The sequence below is a fragment of the Plectropomus leopardus genome, chromosome 17 (assembly GCF_026936395.1).
Source record: "Plectropomus leopardus strain MGB_pleo_1.0 chromosome 17, ASM2693639v1, whole genome shotgun sequence".
Lineage (NCBI taxonomy): Eukaryota > Metazoa > Chordata > Actinopteri > Perciformes > Serranidae > Plectropomus > Plectropomus leopardus.
Window position 1 is genome coordinate 24,729,736 of NC_142192.1, and position 15,460 is coordinate 24,745,195.

At 39.5% G+C, this 15,460-nt stretch overlaps 1 protein-coding gene across 1 annotated transcript in view; it reads right to left on the reverse strand.

Annotated features, from left to right (window-relative positions):
* Positions 1-15,460, reverse strand: part of angpt1 (angiopoietin 1) — a 67,254-nt gene that overhangs the window by 32,577 nt on the left and 19,217 nt on the right. The window contains exons 2-4 of the mRNA XM_042506777.2: positions 9,419-9,574; positions 8,616-8,737; positions 6,470-6,702 (exon numbers count right to left, since the gene is read on the reverse strand). Coding sequence (XP_042362711.1) covers positions 6,470-6,702; positions 8,616-8,737; positions 9,419-9,574 — 511 coding nt within the window. The remainder of the gene's footprint in view (positions 1-6,469; positions 6,703-8,615; positions 8,738-9,418; positions 9,575-15,460) is intronic.

A 15,460-nucleotide genomic window follows, 5' to 3' on the forward strand; every position in this document is an offset into this window, starting at 1 on the left:
GTCTAATCTGTGCACAAAAATAAATATAAAAATGACAATTTAAACATATATCTATGCATAGATTAGACAAGGTTATATGCAATGTAAAGGGCGTAATTATTCCTTGGTAATAAGCAAGGAATAACCGGACACAGAGACTTAATGGAGCCTTTAGTGGTTGTCTGGAAAGCTCAAGTTGACGGGATTTTTTAAATAGACAAAGTGCTAGCCAAGTTGCTTCACCTTGCTTTCGGTCTTTACACTGAGCTAAGTTGAGCTAAGCTAAATACCTTCTGGCTCAGCCTCCAAACCTAGCACATTTTGTTGCCACATATGCCAAATGTCTGTCAGAAACAACCGTCATACAGACAGGACTGACAGGATGCAAAAGCTCAGGTGTCTGCAATATTTTATAATAATCAAAGGGATCAAATAAACTTCATACACCTGATACAGACACAAGTAAGGCCATTCCTGCTATTAAAAATCTGTACCCTTCATGCAACCTCTTGTGTCACACAAGTATGTAAATCACAGTTATATAATGCTTTATGAAATCACAAATTCCAAGCAAATCCATAACAGCTCAATTTATCATATTTCAGATCTGCACATCTCAGAGGAGAAAATACAAAAGGAGTCTGAGGCAGAAGCTGATCGGGGAGGTCCACTGTGACTATCTTGTAACAGACAGATAAAATCTGAGGGCGACTAACATATTAGCGAAGGAAAAGCAGTTCATCAGCTGGATGATCTCCCGCTCTGAGAGAAAGGCCTTTAGACTTTGACAGACCAGCTGCATCCATTTCCATCTGCAGATAATTATGGCGGCACTATTTTGAAACCAAGCAAGGGGCTAAGGACAAAATACTACAAGCTATAAATTTCAAGTTCCTGTTATAACAAGTGGTTTGTATTTACCTTGCAAGCCCTTGTTATATTGATGGAAATTCTTTCCGATTTTTTTTCTCTCTCTCCTCTTTCTTCCTCCCTTTCTCCTCCCATGTGAGGGTTCACCTCAGTTTTCACACCATTGTTTTTTTTGTTGGAACTGTTGAGTCAAAGAAGATGTCAGGGAAAAGCGAAATGTGTCAGCGATCTTTAGCCTCCGCTTTGATCCCCCCCCCTCCTGAACGCTGAACATCCCGGTGGAAGCAGGACGCTTGTTTGGGTGTACTATGTGAGCATTTCCACAACGTATTGAGTGTCAGCGACAAGAATCTCCTGCTGTGACAGGTTGACAGAGTGAGCCCTCGCGCTCCAGACTCTAATACAACAAAGAGCGGCCCTGTCAGGCGGTAATTTACCCCAAGCCGTCAGACAGTGGGGCACATTTTAAAGGCCAGGGAGATCACTGACAGGGGGGAACTTTCTGGTATTCGATCTGTAACAGTGTGAACAATCATTTCACAATCACCTCTGAGATCTCCCTCGGTGGAAGAAGACTGCTGAGGGATGCGATGCTCAAGTGAAGGAGCGGCTTCCTTGAACAGCTTGCTGCCCAGCTCTACAAATATTATTTATGTCCCAATATTTATTTACAGAAAAATATTTTGTGGTTCAGTGGGGACTCGTATTCAGTAGGGGGTTCATGTGAAAAGACCAGCAGGGCTTGGGTGTTTGCATAAATCAGTACCCTTGCCAAATGAGCCCAAATACTGGAGCTAAAGAGAGTGAGTAATGGAGCTAAATGGACTGCCGTAGACATCACAGCTCCCATGTGACTATAATCAGTCTCTAAATGCCGCTGAGAGTTTAAGTGATTCCATGCAAGATACAATGAATTTCTCTGGTGGATTCATATATGAAGGATGCAAAGCACTATAAAATAATACCACTTCATTCCCACAGTGCGTTTTACAACAACCATGTGTAGTCCTGGTTCAACATGTGAAGAGGATTATGGTTGTTGTGTGGAAATGTCGGGGTCATGTGTCAAGATTCATAACATTCAAGTCATATTTGTTTAAAAAAAGAAATCCTACTTCATTTAATGCAGCAAAAAAACAGATACCAAAATTTTCTTAGTTTGGATGCAACCCTGCCTCCTAGGAATTTTAGCAGAAACAACTTTGCATTAGCTAATACATTTTGTAGTTGTATGTTTGTATATCTTTTTACATAAAGGAAATAAATGTTTTAAATGTGTCTGTAAAACTTAACTGTCAATGTGGTATAATTGTGTCATAATATTTATGTTTTTAAAGTTATCTTATGGTAACTCAGGGCATTTTATTAAGATTAGAGAAAAATCTTAATTAATATTAAAAAATAAATTTTATTTAATATTGTAAAAATGCTGTAAAAAATAAACACTAAGCCGGGACATAACCCATTGGTGCTTTAGATGCAGGTAACCAGTTAGGTTAACTTTAACTGATCTCTATCCAATTTCATCGTTTAGTAAGTTTACCCCAAACAATGAGCATAACTCCATTTTTAAAGTAAAATTCCCATTATGTTATTTCTCCCACCACCATTCACCTTCCTCCCGCTCACTGTTATCCTCTTAAAATCACCAGGTTGAGCTTGAGATGAGTGCAAAAAAAATAATTTAGAAATAAATTCTCTTTTGCATACCTGGGAAGTAAAAAAAACAACTGTTTTTAGCTCTTCAGCCTTTAAATGTCCCTTTAAACCTCCCCATTTCACTCAGGGAGTTCAATTTCCCGACACTGTCCCAACAATGTTTTTTATCTGATCTGTATGGCTCACTTGGGGCACATTTTCTTGTTGGAAAATGTGTTTATGAATTCATCCAGACTCTTTAAATATTCAGCCAAATTCAACTCAAATGTTCCCCTTTAACAGAGTATTTTAGAAACTTCAACCTGGTTAAATCTCACTTTTAGTGTCAAAATCCTGTGCTTCTTACACATAACTGAAAGCAAATTATCTAGCAAATATTAGCAAACATCTGTGCATATTTAATGTTAGATTGTCACTCTTGCTATACAGTCTATGCACATTACTGTAGCCCTGCAGTCTTCATGGAAATACCTCAGAAATACTTCAGACTTGAACCGTCAGGTGAATGCCATTCATTAACTAACCAACTCTGATGATGACTGGAATTGGTATCTACTGGCTCTAAAACATATTGCTCCATTTAACTGTTTTAACAGACATGTGTGCAAACACACATAAAATAAAAGTCTAGTTCCTTCTGTGAAAATAAAGGGAGGTCACTGAGGTGGACTGCAATAAGTGCACACTTTACAGGGTCTTTGAAACAATAAGTGTCAACTCATTCTGCTGTTCAGTGAAGCAAAAAAATAATAATCATGTGCAGCACTCAAAAATGTGGTCTGGATCATAAAGTGATGTCTAATGAAGTGGTTTAGCGTGCTGTTGTACTGAGACCTTACAACCCACGAATGCCTTTTTTTTTTGTGAGACTTTGAGTGGAACCCCAAAATAATTTCACTTTCTTCGACTCTGAGTGAGCAGCTGTAAAAATGATGAATGTTTTTCATTTAGAGTGATAATAGAACACTGTAAAACAAAATCATATTTAGCAGCCAGACATTTTTACAGAGTGTTCCAAAGCTGAGGTCGATTACCGTTAATAACAGTGAGTGGCTCATTGCACCCTAATGAGGTTTGGGTAATGATTACAACCTAAACAAGAGCTCCACTGCCGTATCAGGCCACATCAAAAATATCTCTCCCGCCCTCAGTTTGCACCGCAAATGATTGAAAACACACTGGAAAACTTAATTTTAGGATAAACTATACATGTACTGCTGGAAAAAGGAAGTTTATGGTCTGGATCATGGAGATCTAGTGTAAAACTCTTTTCTGTTTCTGTTTTCTAAGTATCTACTTCAGCAAAGCAAAGTCAAAGATGATTTGAGTCCACGCTTTAAAGGAAATGCTCAGGCTCAGTTTTCAAAACAACGGCTAACGCAAGCAGACACCACTCCATGGTTTGAAATGCTAACCCTTTCCTCAAATGAAAACACTAATCCCCTCCCCAAACAAACAAAAGCCCTCCCCTGAACATGGAAAAAAGAGAGCTCTGCTGCTTCTGTGTTTTGAATGCTGCTGAAAAACAGGGGCAGTGCATCAGTGATCAGTGAGATCTACCTACTCCTTCACCTCCTTTGGACGGAGCGTCCCCCAGGAGCTATTACAGTTTGACTTATTCAGACTGGGGTGAAGAAAGGGGAGACCTCTGACCTGCACATCCGCCTCAACCTTCAACACCACCATGGAAGAGGAAAGGACCAACCACAGAGCAGCAGCGGCCACGTTCCATTTCTATCGACTCCCATTAGGGCATCCACCAATCACAGACAGCGGGACAGGCTGTGGTTCCCTGCTCTACTGACCCTGCTGACACTGAACACAGCAGAAACGATGGCAAAATAAAGGCTAGAAAAACACAATATACAGAGAAATTTAATCAAACTTGGCAGATAACAAAGCCAGTAAAATAGAGAGGAGGTAGTGTTGTATGAAGACACACTTCAATCTCAACATGAAAAATGCAAAGACGATGATGAGTCGGGTCAAAATGGCCTCAAAAGACCTCCGGTAATTAAATTGAAACATACACAAATGCAGACTAAACAGATGGAGTGCGAGCACAGGCCGCCCGTGACCCTTACTGCACGGAACATTAAAATTACAATAAGGGAGCAGCATGATAAATACAAAGCATGTGTTAATCATGTGCACTAGTTATCTACTCGTGACTCCTACACCCCTTCATACTCTTGCTGCTTCCTGTCTGATGGGAAACCTCAACAAGCATTGTGGGGTCTCAAGGCGTCTCAGCAGGAAATCCACAAATGGAAATGAAGTTGCAACCAATCTCCCGACACAAACGTTCATGTCAAATCTCCTGTGACCAATGGGATTTAAGGCCAACGTTAGGATCAAGTGTGTTTGGTGTTTAAATAGCTGAGAAAGGGGTAAATGAGTTCACTTTGATTGCATTGCTTTCAGGTCAAACGTGGAGCCAAAAGGGAAATCCCTGGTCTCGTATTAACAGAAGACTCCAAGGAATAAAATAATCCTATTACTTCATACCAAGGGTCATTTCAGTAAAGCCGTGTGCACAGACTTTATGAAGTTAAAGCGTGGAAAGTGACTGTTGCAAAAAAAAAAAGAGAGAGCACCATGCTGGTTTAACAGAGGCACCAAATCTCTTTAACAGGAGCAAACCGGGTTACAATAAGAACCGTGTTTCTTTCTTCATGCTGCTCTCAGTGATGCAGAATTTAATAGCCATTGCATCCCAGTGTCTCTCAGTATGGGGTGAAGTTTATAGAAGTGGTGTCATCATAATTTCATGAGGACTGTAAAATCTAAGGTGGTGTAGCTATAACATCTGACCAGAGGAAGTAGGATTTCCAAAACAAGTTAAGCGCTGCCTCATAGTTCAAGCCTCGAGCAGCCCGTGTGCAAACTTTGCTTTAAAGTTTGTGGTCTGGCAATGGTCAGTGGGCATTTTCTTAGGTTAGGGTCATTGCTAGTGGGGGTAGACAAAATTTGGATCTGTCTATAACTAATCAACAGATGACTGACAAGCACTCTCCTCCACTGAAACATAAACCTTTCTTTGCCTGGTTGGATCAAGTCAGCACACAGATGATGTCCTTAATTTTGCCTCAGGGTTTTAAAGTGAAACAAGAGTCAGCGCTATCGACTATTTGAGGTTGTACTTTGACACAGAAGTACACTAAGTGCTAACAATCTCACGGTGACAATGCCAACACCGTGATGTTTAGCACAAAAGCTTTGAACTCTGCAATAGAAATGAAAAAAAAAACAAAAAAACCCAAAAGGATGTAGCTCTACTTCACGCTCTGTTCAGGACACCATTACTCCACTGTATCTTTACAAAACAAACATGACTTTACTGCTATATTATGTCTTTTATGTATTTTATAGTGAAACTGAAAGCAAATTTTCACATTTATGGACAATAAAGTTTTTGTTAATTCATTATGTGATGCCATCTGGTAAGGCTGTGTGTATATTATTCATACTTTTTTAATATATATTCAATTAAAAATCAATTTCGATGCAATTTCAGCAAGGCAAAAAACACAGCTGCGAGTTTTGGCAATGTCAAATAACGCCCTAACTACCCAGTGAAATACAACACTGCATGAGTTTTAAATGATTTATGCCCATGTTATCCTTGATTTCTTCTTTTCAGTGAGTGCAACTTCAAAACACAGCCTTGCTTGTTGTTGCCATCATCTAAACTGTTTCTGGTATTTTCCCGATTGGTCCAGCTTTAAACTGTTGGGCTCAATCAAATCTCAGCGGCTTTGCTCAGCATCGGACTTCTCAATTTGGTTAAACATTTACTAACATGTCTAACAGGTTGTGACTTTCTTCATCTCTGTCCTAAGCACCACAGAACTGCCAGAATGTGCTCTCACGTGATCACAATTGTGTAAGACCATATTTACACAATTGTGTAAAGGTCCAAACCTCTCAGCGTGTGAGACTCTGATTCCAGTAAGCTTACCTCCGTCTTTGGAGCAGAGGTTGAGCAGGTTGTGGACGGTATCCATCATCTCCTGCTGCTGTCTCTGCAGAGCCGTGCTGTTTCCCGTGGCTCGGCTCAGCTGGGCCTCTAGCTCCCCGATAACACCGCTCTGCCTCCCCACCAGAGCCTGGAGACTCCCCTTCTCCTGCTTCAGCGTCTCCAACTCTTCACGGTGTCGCATCTCCATTTCTAACATCTTCTGCTCCAGGAGGCTGAGGGAACAGAAAAAAGGGAGAAAAGGTTGTTATGGAAGACAGAAAAGTTGCTAATTGTTATGGTCCTTCAGGGCATCCAAATCCGCTGGAATGAGGTTTGTTTTCACAGATTTAAATAGACTGAATATTGTTATGGATTTTTTTTTATGATATTGCCAGAGATTTACTGATTATGTAATGTGTATCTGTTTTCATTTTTCTGACAGGATCATGAAAAGGGGTCAGCAGATTAAAGCCGAATTAGTAAAAATTCCTCTACTTTTGACATATTCTTTTAACATTTTTTTTTCTGACATTTTCTTCTTGTTACTTTGTGGTTGACTCTGTGAGTCACTGCAATCAAAACATGGTGATATACTCTATTAACTTGGAAACTGTTTCCCAGAGAGCGATATGGGAATACAAATAAACTAAATGTACTGCATAATGGTTGTATGCCTCCATGAATCACTCAAGTTGTAGTTTCATTTTACATCAATATTTGTGAAAACATGGATGCTTCACACTCATCTTCAACCCAATAAAGATCAACAATAATACATCAACAATAAAGATCTCTACAATGAGCACAGTTTCAAGGTGGGCACCCGAGATTAGTGTCACCGATTCAGTAGCAGACCAAATTGTCTCTGCTTCTGTTCCTAACTTATGATGTGTGATAACCAGTAAAGTGATTTTGCAAATCATCATGATGTCACAGTGAAGCTGACCTTTAACCTTTTGGATTTAAAATGTCATCACTTTATCATTTTATCTTATTAGACATTTGTGGTAAATGTTGTCATAATTAGTGTAGCAATTCTTGAGTTATGGCTAGAAACATGTTTTGTGAGGGCACAGTGACCTTGGTCTTTAACCACCAAAGTCTAATCAGTTCATTCTTGAGTCCAAGTCAGCATTTGTGCCAAATTTGAAGAAATTCCCTCAAGGCTTCTTAAGATATTGCATTTACAAGAATGGGACAGAAGAATGGATGGACAATCTGGAAACATAATCCCTTCAGCCACGGCTGCTGATGGTGTGGCGGCATAAGAGTGTGCATGAGACAGAAATACAGATAATAATGTCTGTAGTTTTGGTTGCTATGTGTTCCCCACACAATATAAACATATGTTTCATCATGCACTTTGCAGACTTATCTGAGTTAAATAAATAAGCCCTCTCAGAACAGGACTGTACAATCTAATGCCTGAAAGATGATATAAGCTGACATCAAATTCATTAACCAATCAGATGTTTTCCTCTGTTACAGATTTGGTAAAGGAAAAAGTACAGACGACACGTACAAGATGGAATAATGTCATAATTGCTGAAGCTTTGGGAAATTGCCCTCAGAAATCCATCTCCATAAGCCTCAAGAGCAACTTAAAAGTCAGAATCACCAGAGACTACGCTTTCAAATGGTGGTCTATTTTTTTCCCAAAGTGATTGCATGGAGTTTCTATGGATACTGCAATGGGAGATGTGGACCAAACCCTTTAAAACACTACATCATCTAAGACAATCCCATGGCACCAATCACTGTAAAGAACAAGATTTGGAGACATGAAAATGTATCCAAAAGCCACATTTTAATAGTCTGATTTCGCAGCAAAGGCGCAGTGCTCCAATATGGAAAGCATGGCCTCATGCATTTTTGACTGATTTGCTGAACATCACAGAAAATACAAGCTTCCTATTATGCTATTGAATATACAACTAAATATTGCTTTGGAAAATGGACACACTAAGTGAGAGTGAACGAGAGCTGGTAGCAAGCTTTTGATTTTCTTTATGCAATCACGCAACGAACAGCAGCATAGACTGACTTTTCATCCGTCGACGTATCATCTTTATTTCCTTCAGTCTATCTTTGCTGCAGTGTGGATGGTATCCAGTGTGTGTGGGTTTTGTTTGCTTGAAGTGTTTACCTGTTCTTGTCATGCAGCTTGTTGATCTCATTGGTCTGGATCATTAACTCTTTCTCTAACTTGTTAGTTGAAAGAGAATTTTCCAACAGCTGGATCTCGAGCCTGGACGTCTGGTTCAGAACCTGCCATGAAATGCACAGATGTATACGTTAGTTGATATTTTGCCTCTATACATACTATGTTGGCTGCATTAAAACAAACTAATATCATGCACATGTGCATCAAACCCTGAAGAAAAACCAAAAACACAGGGCCGTATTTAAGGCCCTTAAGACACGGGAGTTATAAGCACACTGCTGATTCAAGGCAAATATAAAACATCGACTTTGTTTTCATTTTGTCATGTGTTCAACTCACACATGGTAATACTTAGAAAAATATTCATCTCACTATGATTATCCTTTTTTAACTTTGCAAACAGTTATCGTCTTAGTGCTTTAGCAATAATTACCCACTGCTAACTTCGCAACTTTCCATCAACTCCTCCCCAAACTGTTCCATATAAATACTAAAAGTAACCTGAGCCAAATGAGTCAACGAGGGGACACGCACATATAAAGCATCACTATTGTCTTTGGCCAGTGCTCTGTAACCTTTTTGGGACAGTTGAACAAGGAATAGTTGACTTAAGGGAGCATGGGATGGAGGCTCTCAGTGTGTGTGTGTGTGTGTGTGTGTGTGTGTGTGTGTGTGTGTGTGTGTGTGTGTGTGTGTGTGTGTGTGTGTGTGTGTGTGTGCATGAGAAAGACACAACACATCTACATGTCTGGGAGAAATGTATGTGTGTTTGTCAAGGTTGTTACCTGTGTCTCAACGTCAGTTAGCTTGCGAGTCTGTTCAGCCGTTTGAGAAAGAAGGTTGGTGCCCATTTCCAACATGGCTGCTGTGTGGTTGTGGACGGCGCTCTGCTGCAGTTGAGCCATCTCCGTCTTCATGCTCTCTTTGATGTAGTTCTCAATCTGCACCAAAATATAGTTACAGAACATTAATGATTGGAGCCATGAAAAGGTCATTTCAAACTGACACATAACACAGTAATTGACAGATAGTGTAGTTGTGATAAAATTTCCTGTTATCAGCATATTGCATGTTTTTGACCATCAAATTGTAATCAGTTCATTATTCAGACCAGTTGGGCATTTGTGCCAAATTTGAGGAAATTCCCTCAAGGCCCTCTTGAGATATCACGTCCATAAGAATGGGGCGGAAGTGACTGTGCCCTTGATCTTGGACCACCGAAATCGAATTAGTTCATCCTTATTTCCAAGCGGACCTTTATGCCACATTTAAAGGAATTTCCTCAAGGCGCACTTGAGATATCCCGTTTACCAGAATAGGATGGATGAACAACCCAAAAACATACTGCATTTTGGCCACAGTTGTCGCAACATGGAGGCATAAAAGCAAGGAATCATGAAGCCTTTGGAATAATGTTCAGAGACATAATAAATCAGATGCCACATTATCATCTGAAGCATATAAGCTACTGATCTAACGGCCTCACTGGCCGGGTTAATCTGGCACTAGATTGAACTGATTTTCAACTCTGTGATCACAGTGCGGAAAAATGGTAAAAGATGTTTTACAACTGACATCAAGCGGCTTTAAACTCTCAGAAATATATGATAAAAGGCTTATTTGTGCTCACACGTTCTCTTCTCGTCTCTTACACATTCATAATATTAACCTGTTTAAAGGATGACTTATAGTATATTTTAATGAAGATACAAGATTCTTAACTAAGTTTTTTTGCACACTCGCAATGGATTCCTATGTGCATTGAAAGAAATGCACAAACATATTTTTTCCATCATTTGAATGGCACTCAAGTGAAAAATGGGTATGGTCAATATAGGCAGAGCCAGATGTGAGTGGTTAGCTTGGATAGAAGAGGCAGAGATGAACAGATATTCACTGAAGCTTGTCTGCAAAGAACTCTTTCATCCTTATCTCCAAACGCAAACAAATGACGAGATGAAGGTTTACATCGGATACAGTTCTTCATAGGGATTAACGAAATGGAACATCTGTGTAGCTGTGCTCGGTACTGTTTATTTCATTTCCCTCCCAGTATATTGTTAATTTAGGAGTTTTGCCTTTCCTTTTTTTGATGCTCAGGTTGGTAAGTTTACATAGGTAACCCTACAATGTCTTACTTGATTTCTTGTACTTTGGCTCCGTATCTTGTTTGTACAATGTTTGACATAATTTTGTTCCCTTGATTGTTGACTTATTAGATAAAGGAGCGCTCATCTGTGTGTGGTTACTTTTGTTTAACAAATAAATCTGACTTGATTGGATTTTAAGTGTCCACTTGTTCATCTGGGTGCTCGCAGCCTGAATACACAGCGTGGTGATTTAATAATCGGCCAGCGGGGAGATTCTCAGTTTTGATTTTTGGCTAACCAGTGGGCTGTAACAGCCATGTTTCAAGAACTCGTCAGCCAAGACAAATCAGAGTCACACAGAACAACATCACATGTGTTGGTGTCCTTAGCAACAGTTCCATCCTTTATCGAAGATGTGGGCCGAATCAAAATACTCTCACACTGAGGGATTATTCTGTGGAGGAAAAATGCTTTACGTTACAGGACACTTACACAGCTGCTGGTGCCACAAATCCTTCCATCGCCTCCGACAAGGACTATATCATCAGTGCAGGACATGGTGGTTGCTGTGGTGACTGTACACAATGGGTAATGACTTACTTATTTTCGAGTTGGACGAAGTGTTGCATGACCATCCCTTGTTTTGCCCTATGGAAGGAGACGTGCTTTTGTGTCTTTTGGTGAGTGTGTTGTGTGTGTGTGTGTGTGTGTGTGTGTGTGTGTCTGTGTGTGTCCATGTGTACGTGCGTGTGTGCGTCTTTTTTGGCCACCTCACTTTATTGATAATTTAGCCTCTTCTGTAGTGGCATTAATATAAAATTATGCATACTCTTATCATGATGGCCTACCAGTGGATGGAGACATGAACTACAATGCTTTACAGTGTATGTAATATTCATTCATTGTGCAACATAAGAAAAATACTTAAACTCAGCGTTGATGTTTAATGCATGTTCACTTTGTCAGTTAAAAAATAAAAATAAAATAAAAATATCGGTTTGTCACATTAGCAGAAATTAGCATATAGGCCCTTCCTATATTTAATTTCAAAGCCAATATCTGCAGATACAGACGACGTGCCAATATTATCATGCTTCCCTACTAAACAGTACACTAAGATATGTATATATAATAAATAATACGCTAAAAATAATCTTGATTAACATATTTTTATATTCATATTCGGCACTGCCCTGCACTAGTCTGGCAACCTGTCCAGGGTGTGCCCCGCCTCTCGCCCATAACAGGTGGGATAAGCTACAGCTCCCCTACGACCCTTAAGAGCATAAGCAGTTACGGTGTATGAATGAATGAATTTCACACTGACTAGTTTGATAGTTTTGCCACAGTTCTCGAGCAGTGATTGATATGATTGACAGCTGTGTTAGGAGATTCTTCGTCTCTGATTGGTCATTTTTCCTCACCGTGGTGTATTCTCGCAAATGTCATTACAAAAACTAAGAGGAGGAGGAGGAGAGACGTGATATTTTTCACAGGTTATCTCATCTCATAATTCTTTCAGAATATGGTGACTGTTTTCAGCAAATATGACAAAAAGTTATTTGTATAACAGTTACCAACTACAGCTTTAAGATTACCTGGCCTTTTATGCTTGCCATATTTTGGGGTGAATTTACAGAAGCCAGTACAAGATTGGAAAGATAGCCAGTTTTTTAGGGCTTTCCATAATGGTCCAATCTTAATAACTGTATGTTGGAGTTCTTCCAAAATCCATTTGATCTAATGATTAGATCAGTGAATTAATAAGTTGACAAGGCTGACTATGTATAGTAGATATATACTGTATATATATTAGTTTTGGGCCTGTGTTGGTGTCCATTAAGTTTCTAAAACTAACAGAAAAAAATTAATACATCTGTATCTATTGGCACAATAAAATCCTGATAATATTTATACTGTAGATATTTCTAATAAAACGTCCCCTTGCAGAAATAAGAACAGCCTTTTTTTCTGCTTTTATAAAAAATAGATGGATCGCAACTTTTCAATCAATCCCAGGCTGATAGATAATGAAACAGTCGTAACAGAGATAGATCTCTTTGCTCTCCAGCTCTCAGCCAGTTGCTCAGGTCTGCCAAGTCGAATTAGCTTTTCAATGTAATATCCTCTCTTGGCAACGATATTAAAGTGAAATGTAACATTTTTTCAGGCCAGATTTCAGGCATAATACAGCTTCCCCTAACTGTGAACTATATAAGGCTGATATAAGTGTCACTTTCCACATAACCTCCAATAGTCTGGCCCGAGGAACTGGAAAGAAAACAGCAAGTCTGGAATCCGCAGAGCTCGAGTAATGATGGATTACTCTGCCTGATAATGAACCAGAGAATATGACTGTGTTTGGAAATGGTTTTTCGTCCATCTAGAAATGTAAAATCTCCGAACTCTGCGGATGCTATAGGTTGTTTTTACAACTTATTAGGGGGCCAAGGTTCAAAACTTGCAAAAACAGCAGAGTTTGTAGTTTCTGCTGAGATTGTTGTGTCCACCGTTTGAGGACGGTGTTAAGCTTTGCACAGAGTAGGTCACCTTCAGAGAAATGTATTTAGGGGACAAATGGCTGACAGAAATTTAAGCCCAGCGATCACTTCATGGTTAGTGTCCTAGGGAATGTGCCTGACTCACCGCTGGATCTGGTGGGGGTCATAAATGGAAAGTACCAAGGAGAAACAAGATTACGCAAACACGCCCAATCATGTAAAATCACCACTCTGGAAGCCGTAAAAAGGGTCTATGTGGGTGTCGGGTTATTTAGATGGTTTCTAACCTCGGCTCCAGTTAAATGCTTTACTTTTCCAGTCTGTGACTATCAATAGTAACTTTTGTCAACAATGAAAGCAAAAACTGTCTTTCATTTCCAGAATGAAAGACTGAAATGCAACTTTGTGTCTAGGGATGGTGAAATAAATACAATTGCATAATGACAATGCAAAGGTTGTGGTGCTTTTTTTCTACTCAGACAAGGGGTTAGTAGGCAATGCCAGTGACCGATTTTCTCCAGAATAAATTTCAAATAAACCATGGTCAGTTGGCCTGAAACTGAAACCTATTAATTTAATTTGTGATGCTGTTTTCTCAGCATTTTCATGAAAAGATGTCAGAACCATACAGTAATTTTGTCTGATACTTATGGATTCTTCTTACAAATGGGAAATTGAAAAGAAAACTATGTTCAAGATCAGATTCAAAAATGCCTAATGTAACTTCTACATGTGCCTGTCAGTAAATATTATTATATAATAAATGTAGCTAATTTACTTTCTGTACGAGTAGTACAAGTGGGGAAGAGTCACTAAATCAGTAAATTGACTCAGTAATGTCCATTATACAGCGATATTTACTTAAAGTTTGACAACATTAGTCACTATAAGCCAATGGTCAAACCAGACCAAATAAGGCTGCAGCTGCAAAACCCCTGAGTGTACTGAATAGAGGAATGGTGTGTTTTATTGCTTCTAAATTCAGCTTTTCATTTTTGAATGAAAGAATTTACTTCTTTCAAAAGTTACACTTTCAAATTCAAGTCGACAACTTGTAACTTTTGTCAACCTGTGTGTGAACATTTCACACCTTAAAAAGAGAGAGGCATTTAAATGAAACTCCCCTTCCATCAAAATAAAAATAAATCTTTTTTTAGTGATTTATAGGAGACATTCCAGAAGGTGCAATAATACCAGACTCTGCTTTTAGAAAATACTAAATCTCGCCTCTGGTTTTGCGAAATCACTGTTTGCTAAGTGAGAGTTACATAAACACAAGTTTATGTTTCCCAAAGTGCTACTTTACACTGAGGCATAAAAGGTTTTAAGGTGGTCTGGCTTCTCGTTGACAGCCTGTGACTTTCCTAATGATGCTGCCCTACACACAACGATGGACATCCATTAGTACCTTAACTGGACACTCACAGTGCAGCTTGCTGCATGTAGAGACTGGTCTGTTTAGACAGTTTATGGGGTACAATTGACAGTAAGTCACTAAACAAGCTGCTCTGGGCTGTCTAGAACATAAATGACAAGCTGTACAACATAAAATATGTAGCAGGATGCAGATTTTAAGAGCAAAGGGGCTGTGTGCCATTCAGAGGGACAAGTGTTCACAGGCAAAACAGCACAAAATCCATCAGCTGACATCCCCAACATACATATTCTGTACATTGTCATGGTGCAGCTGCTAAATTGCCATTGCTTGAGAGCCAAGAACAGGATAATCCCCCAAGATGATACTCCCCACTATCATCATTACAGATTACTGCCAATGTTTACCACTTTTCTGACATTCCCCATTTAGTCATTCTAAAAGGGGGTCTTGATCTTTCTCTAAACAGCAGCAGTGGTGGTGCTGAGAGACACTGTGAGAGTTAGAAAACAGTGGGCCTGGACTTTATAAAACACTTACTGCTAGAGCGCTGTCACATCTCTGCTTATCTCTGGCTCTTTTTGTGCATGTGTGTGTGTGTGTGTGTGTGTGTGTGTGTGTGTGTGTGTGTGTAGATGATGGTGTTACTGTGGCGTTCTGGGATGCATCCTTTACGCATTGCTTATCCATTTCAGACCACTTTAATGGACTAGAGCATTAGGGGATGTTACCCAGTACCACCCACCCTCCAAGTCAGCACCAACCATGTTGTAACGAACATCAGCAAACACACTCACACCCTCTTATCGCCCACCGCCAGTGAAGGGTGAACTGGAAACCATTCTTTGAAATTTGGTTCTA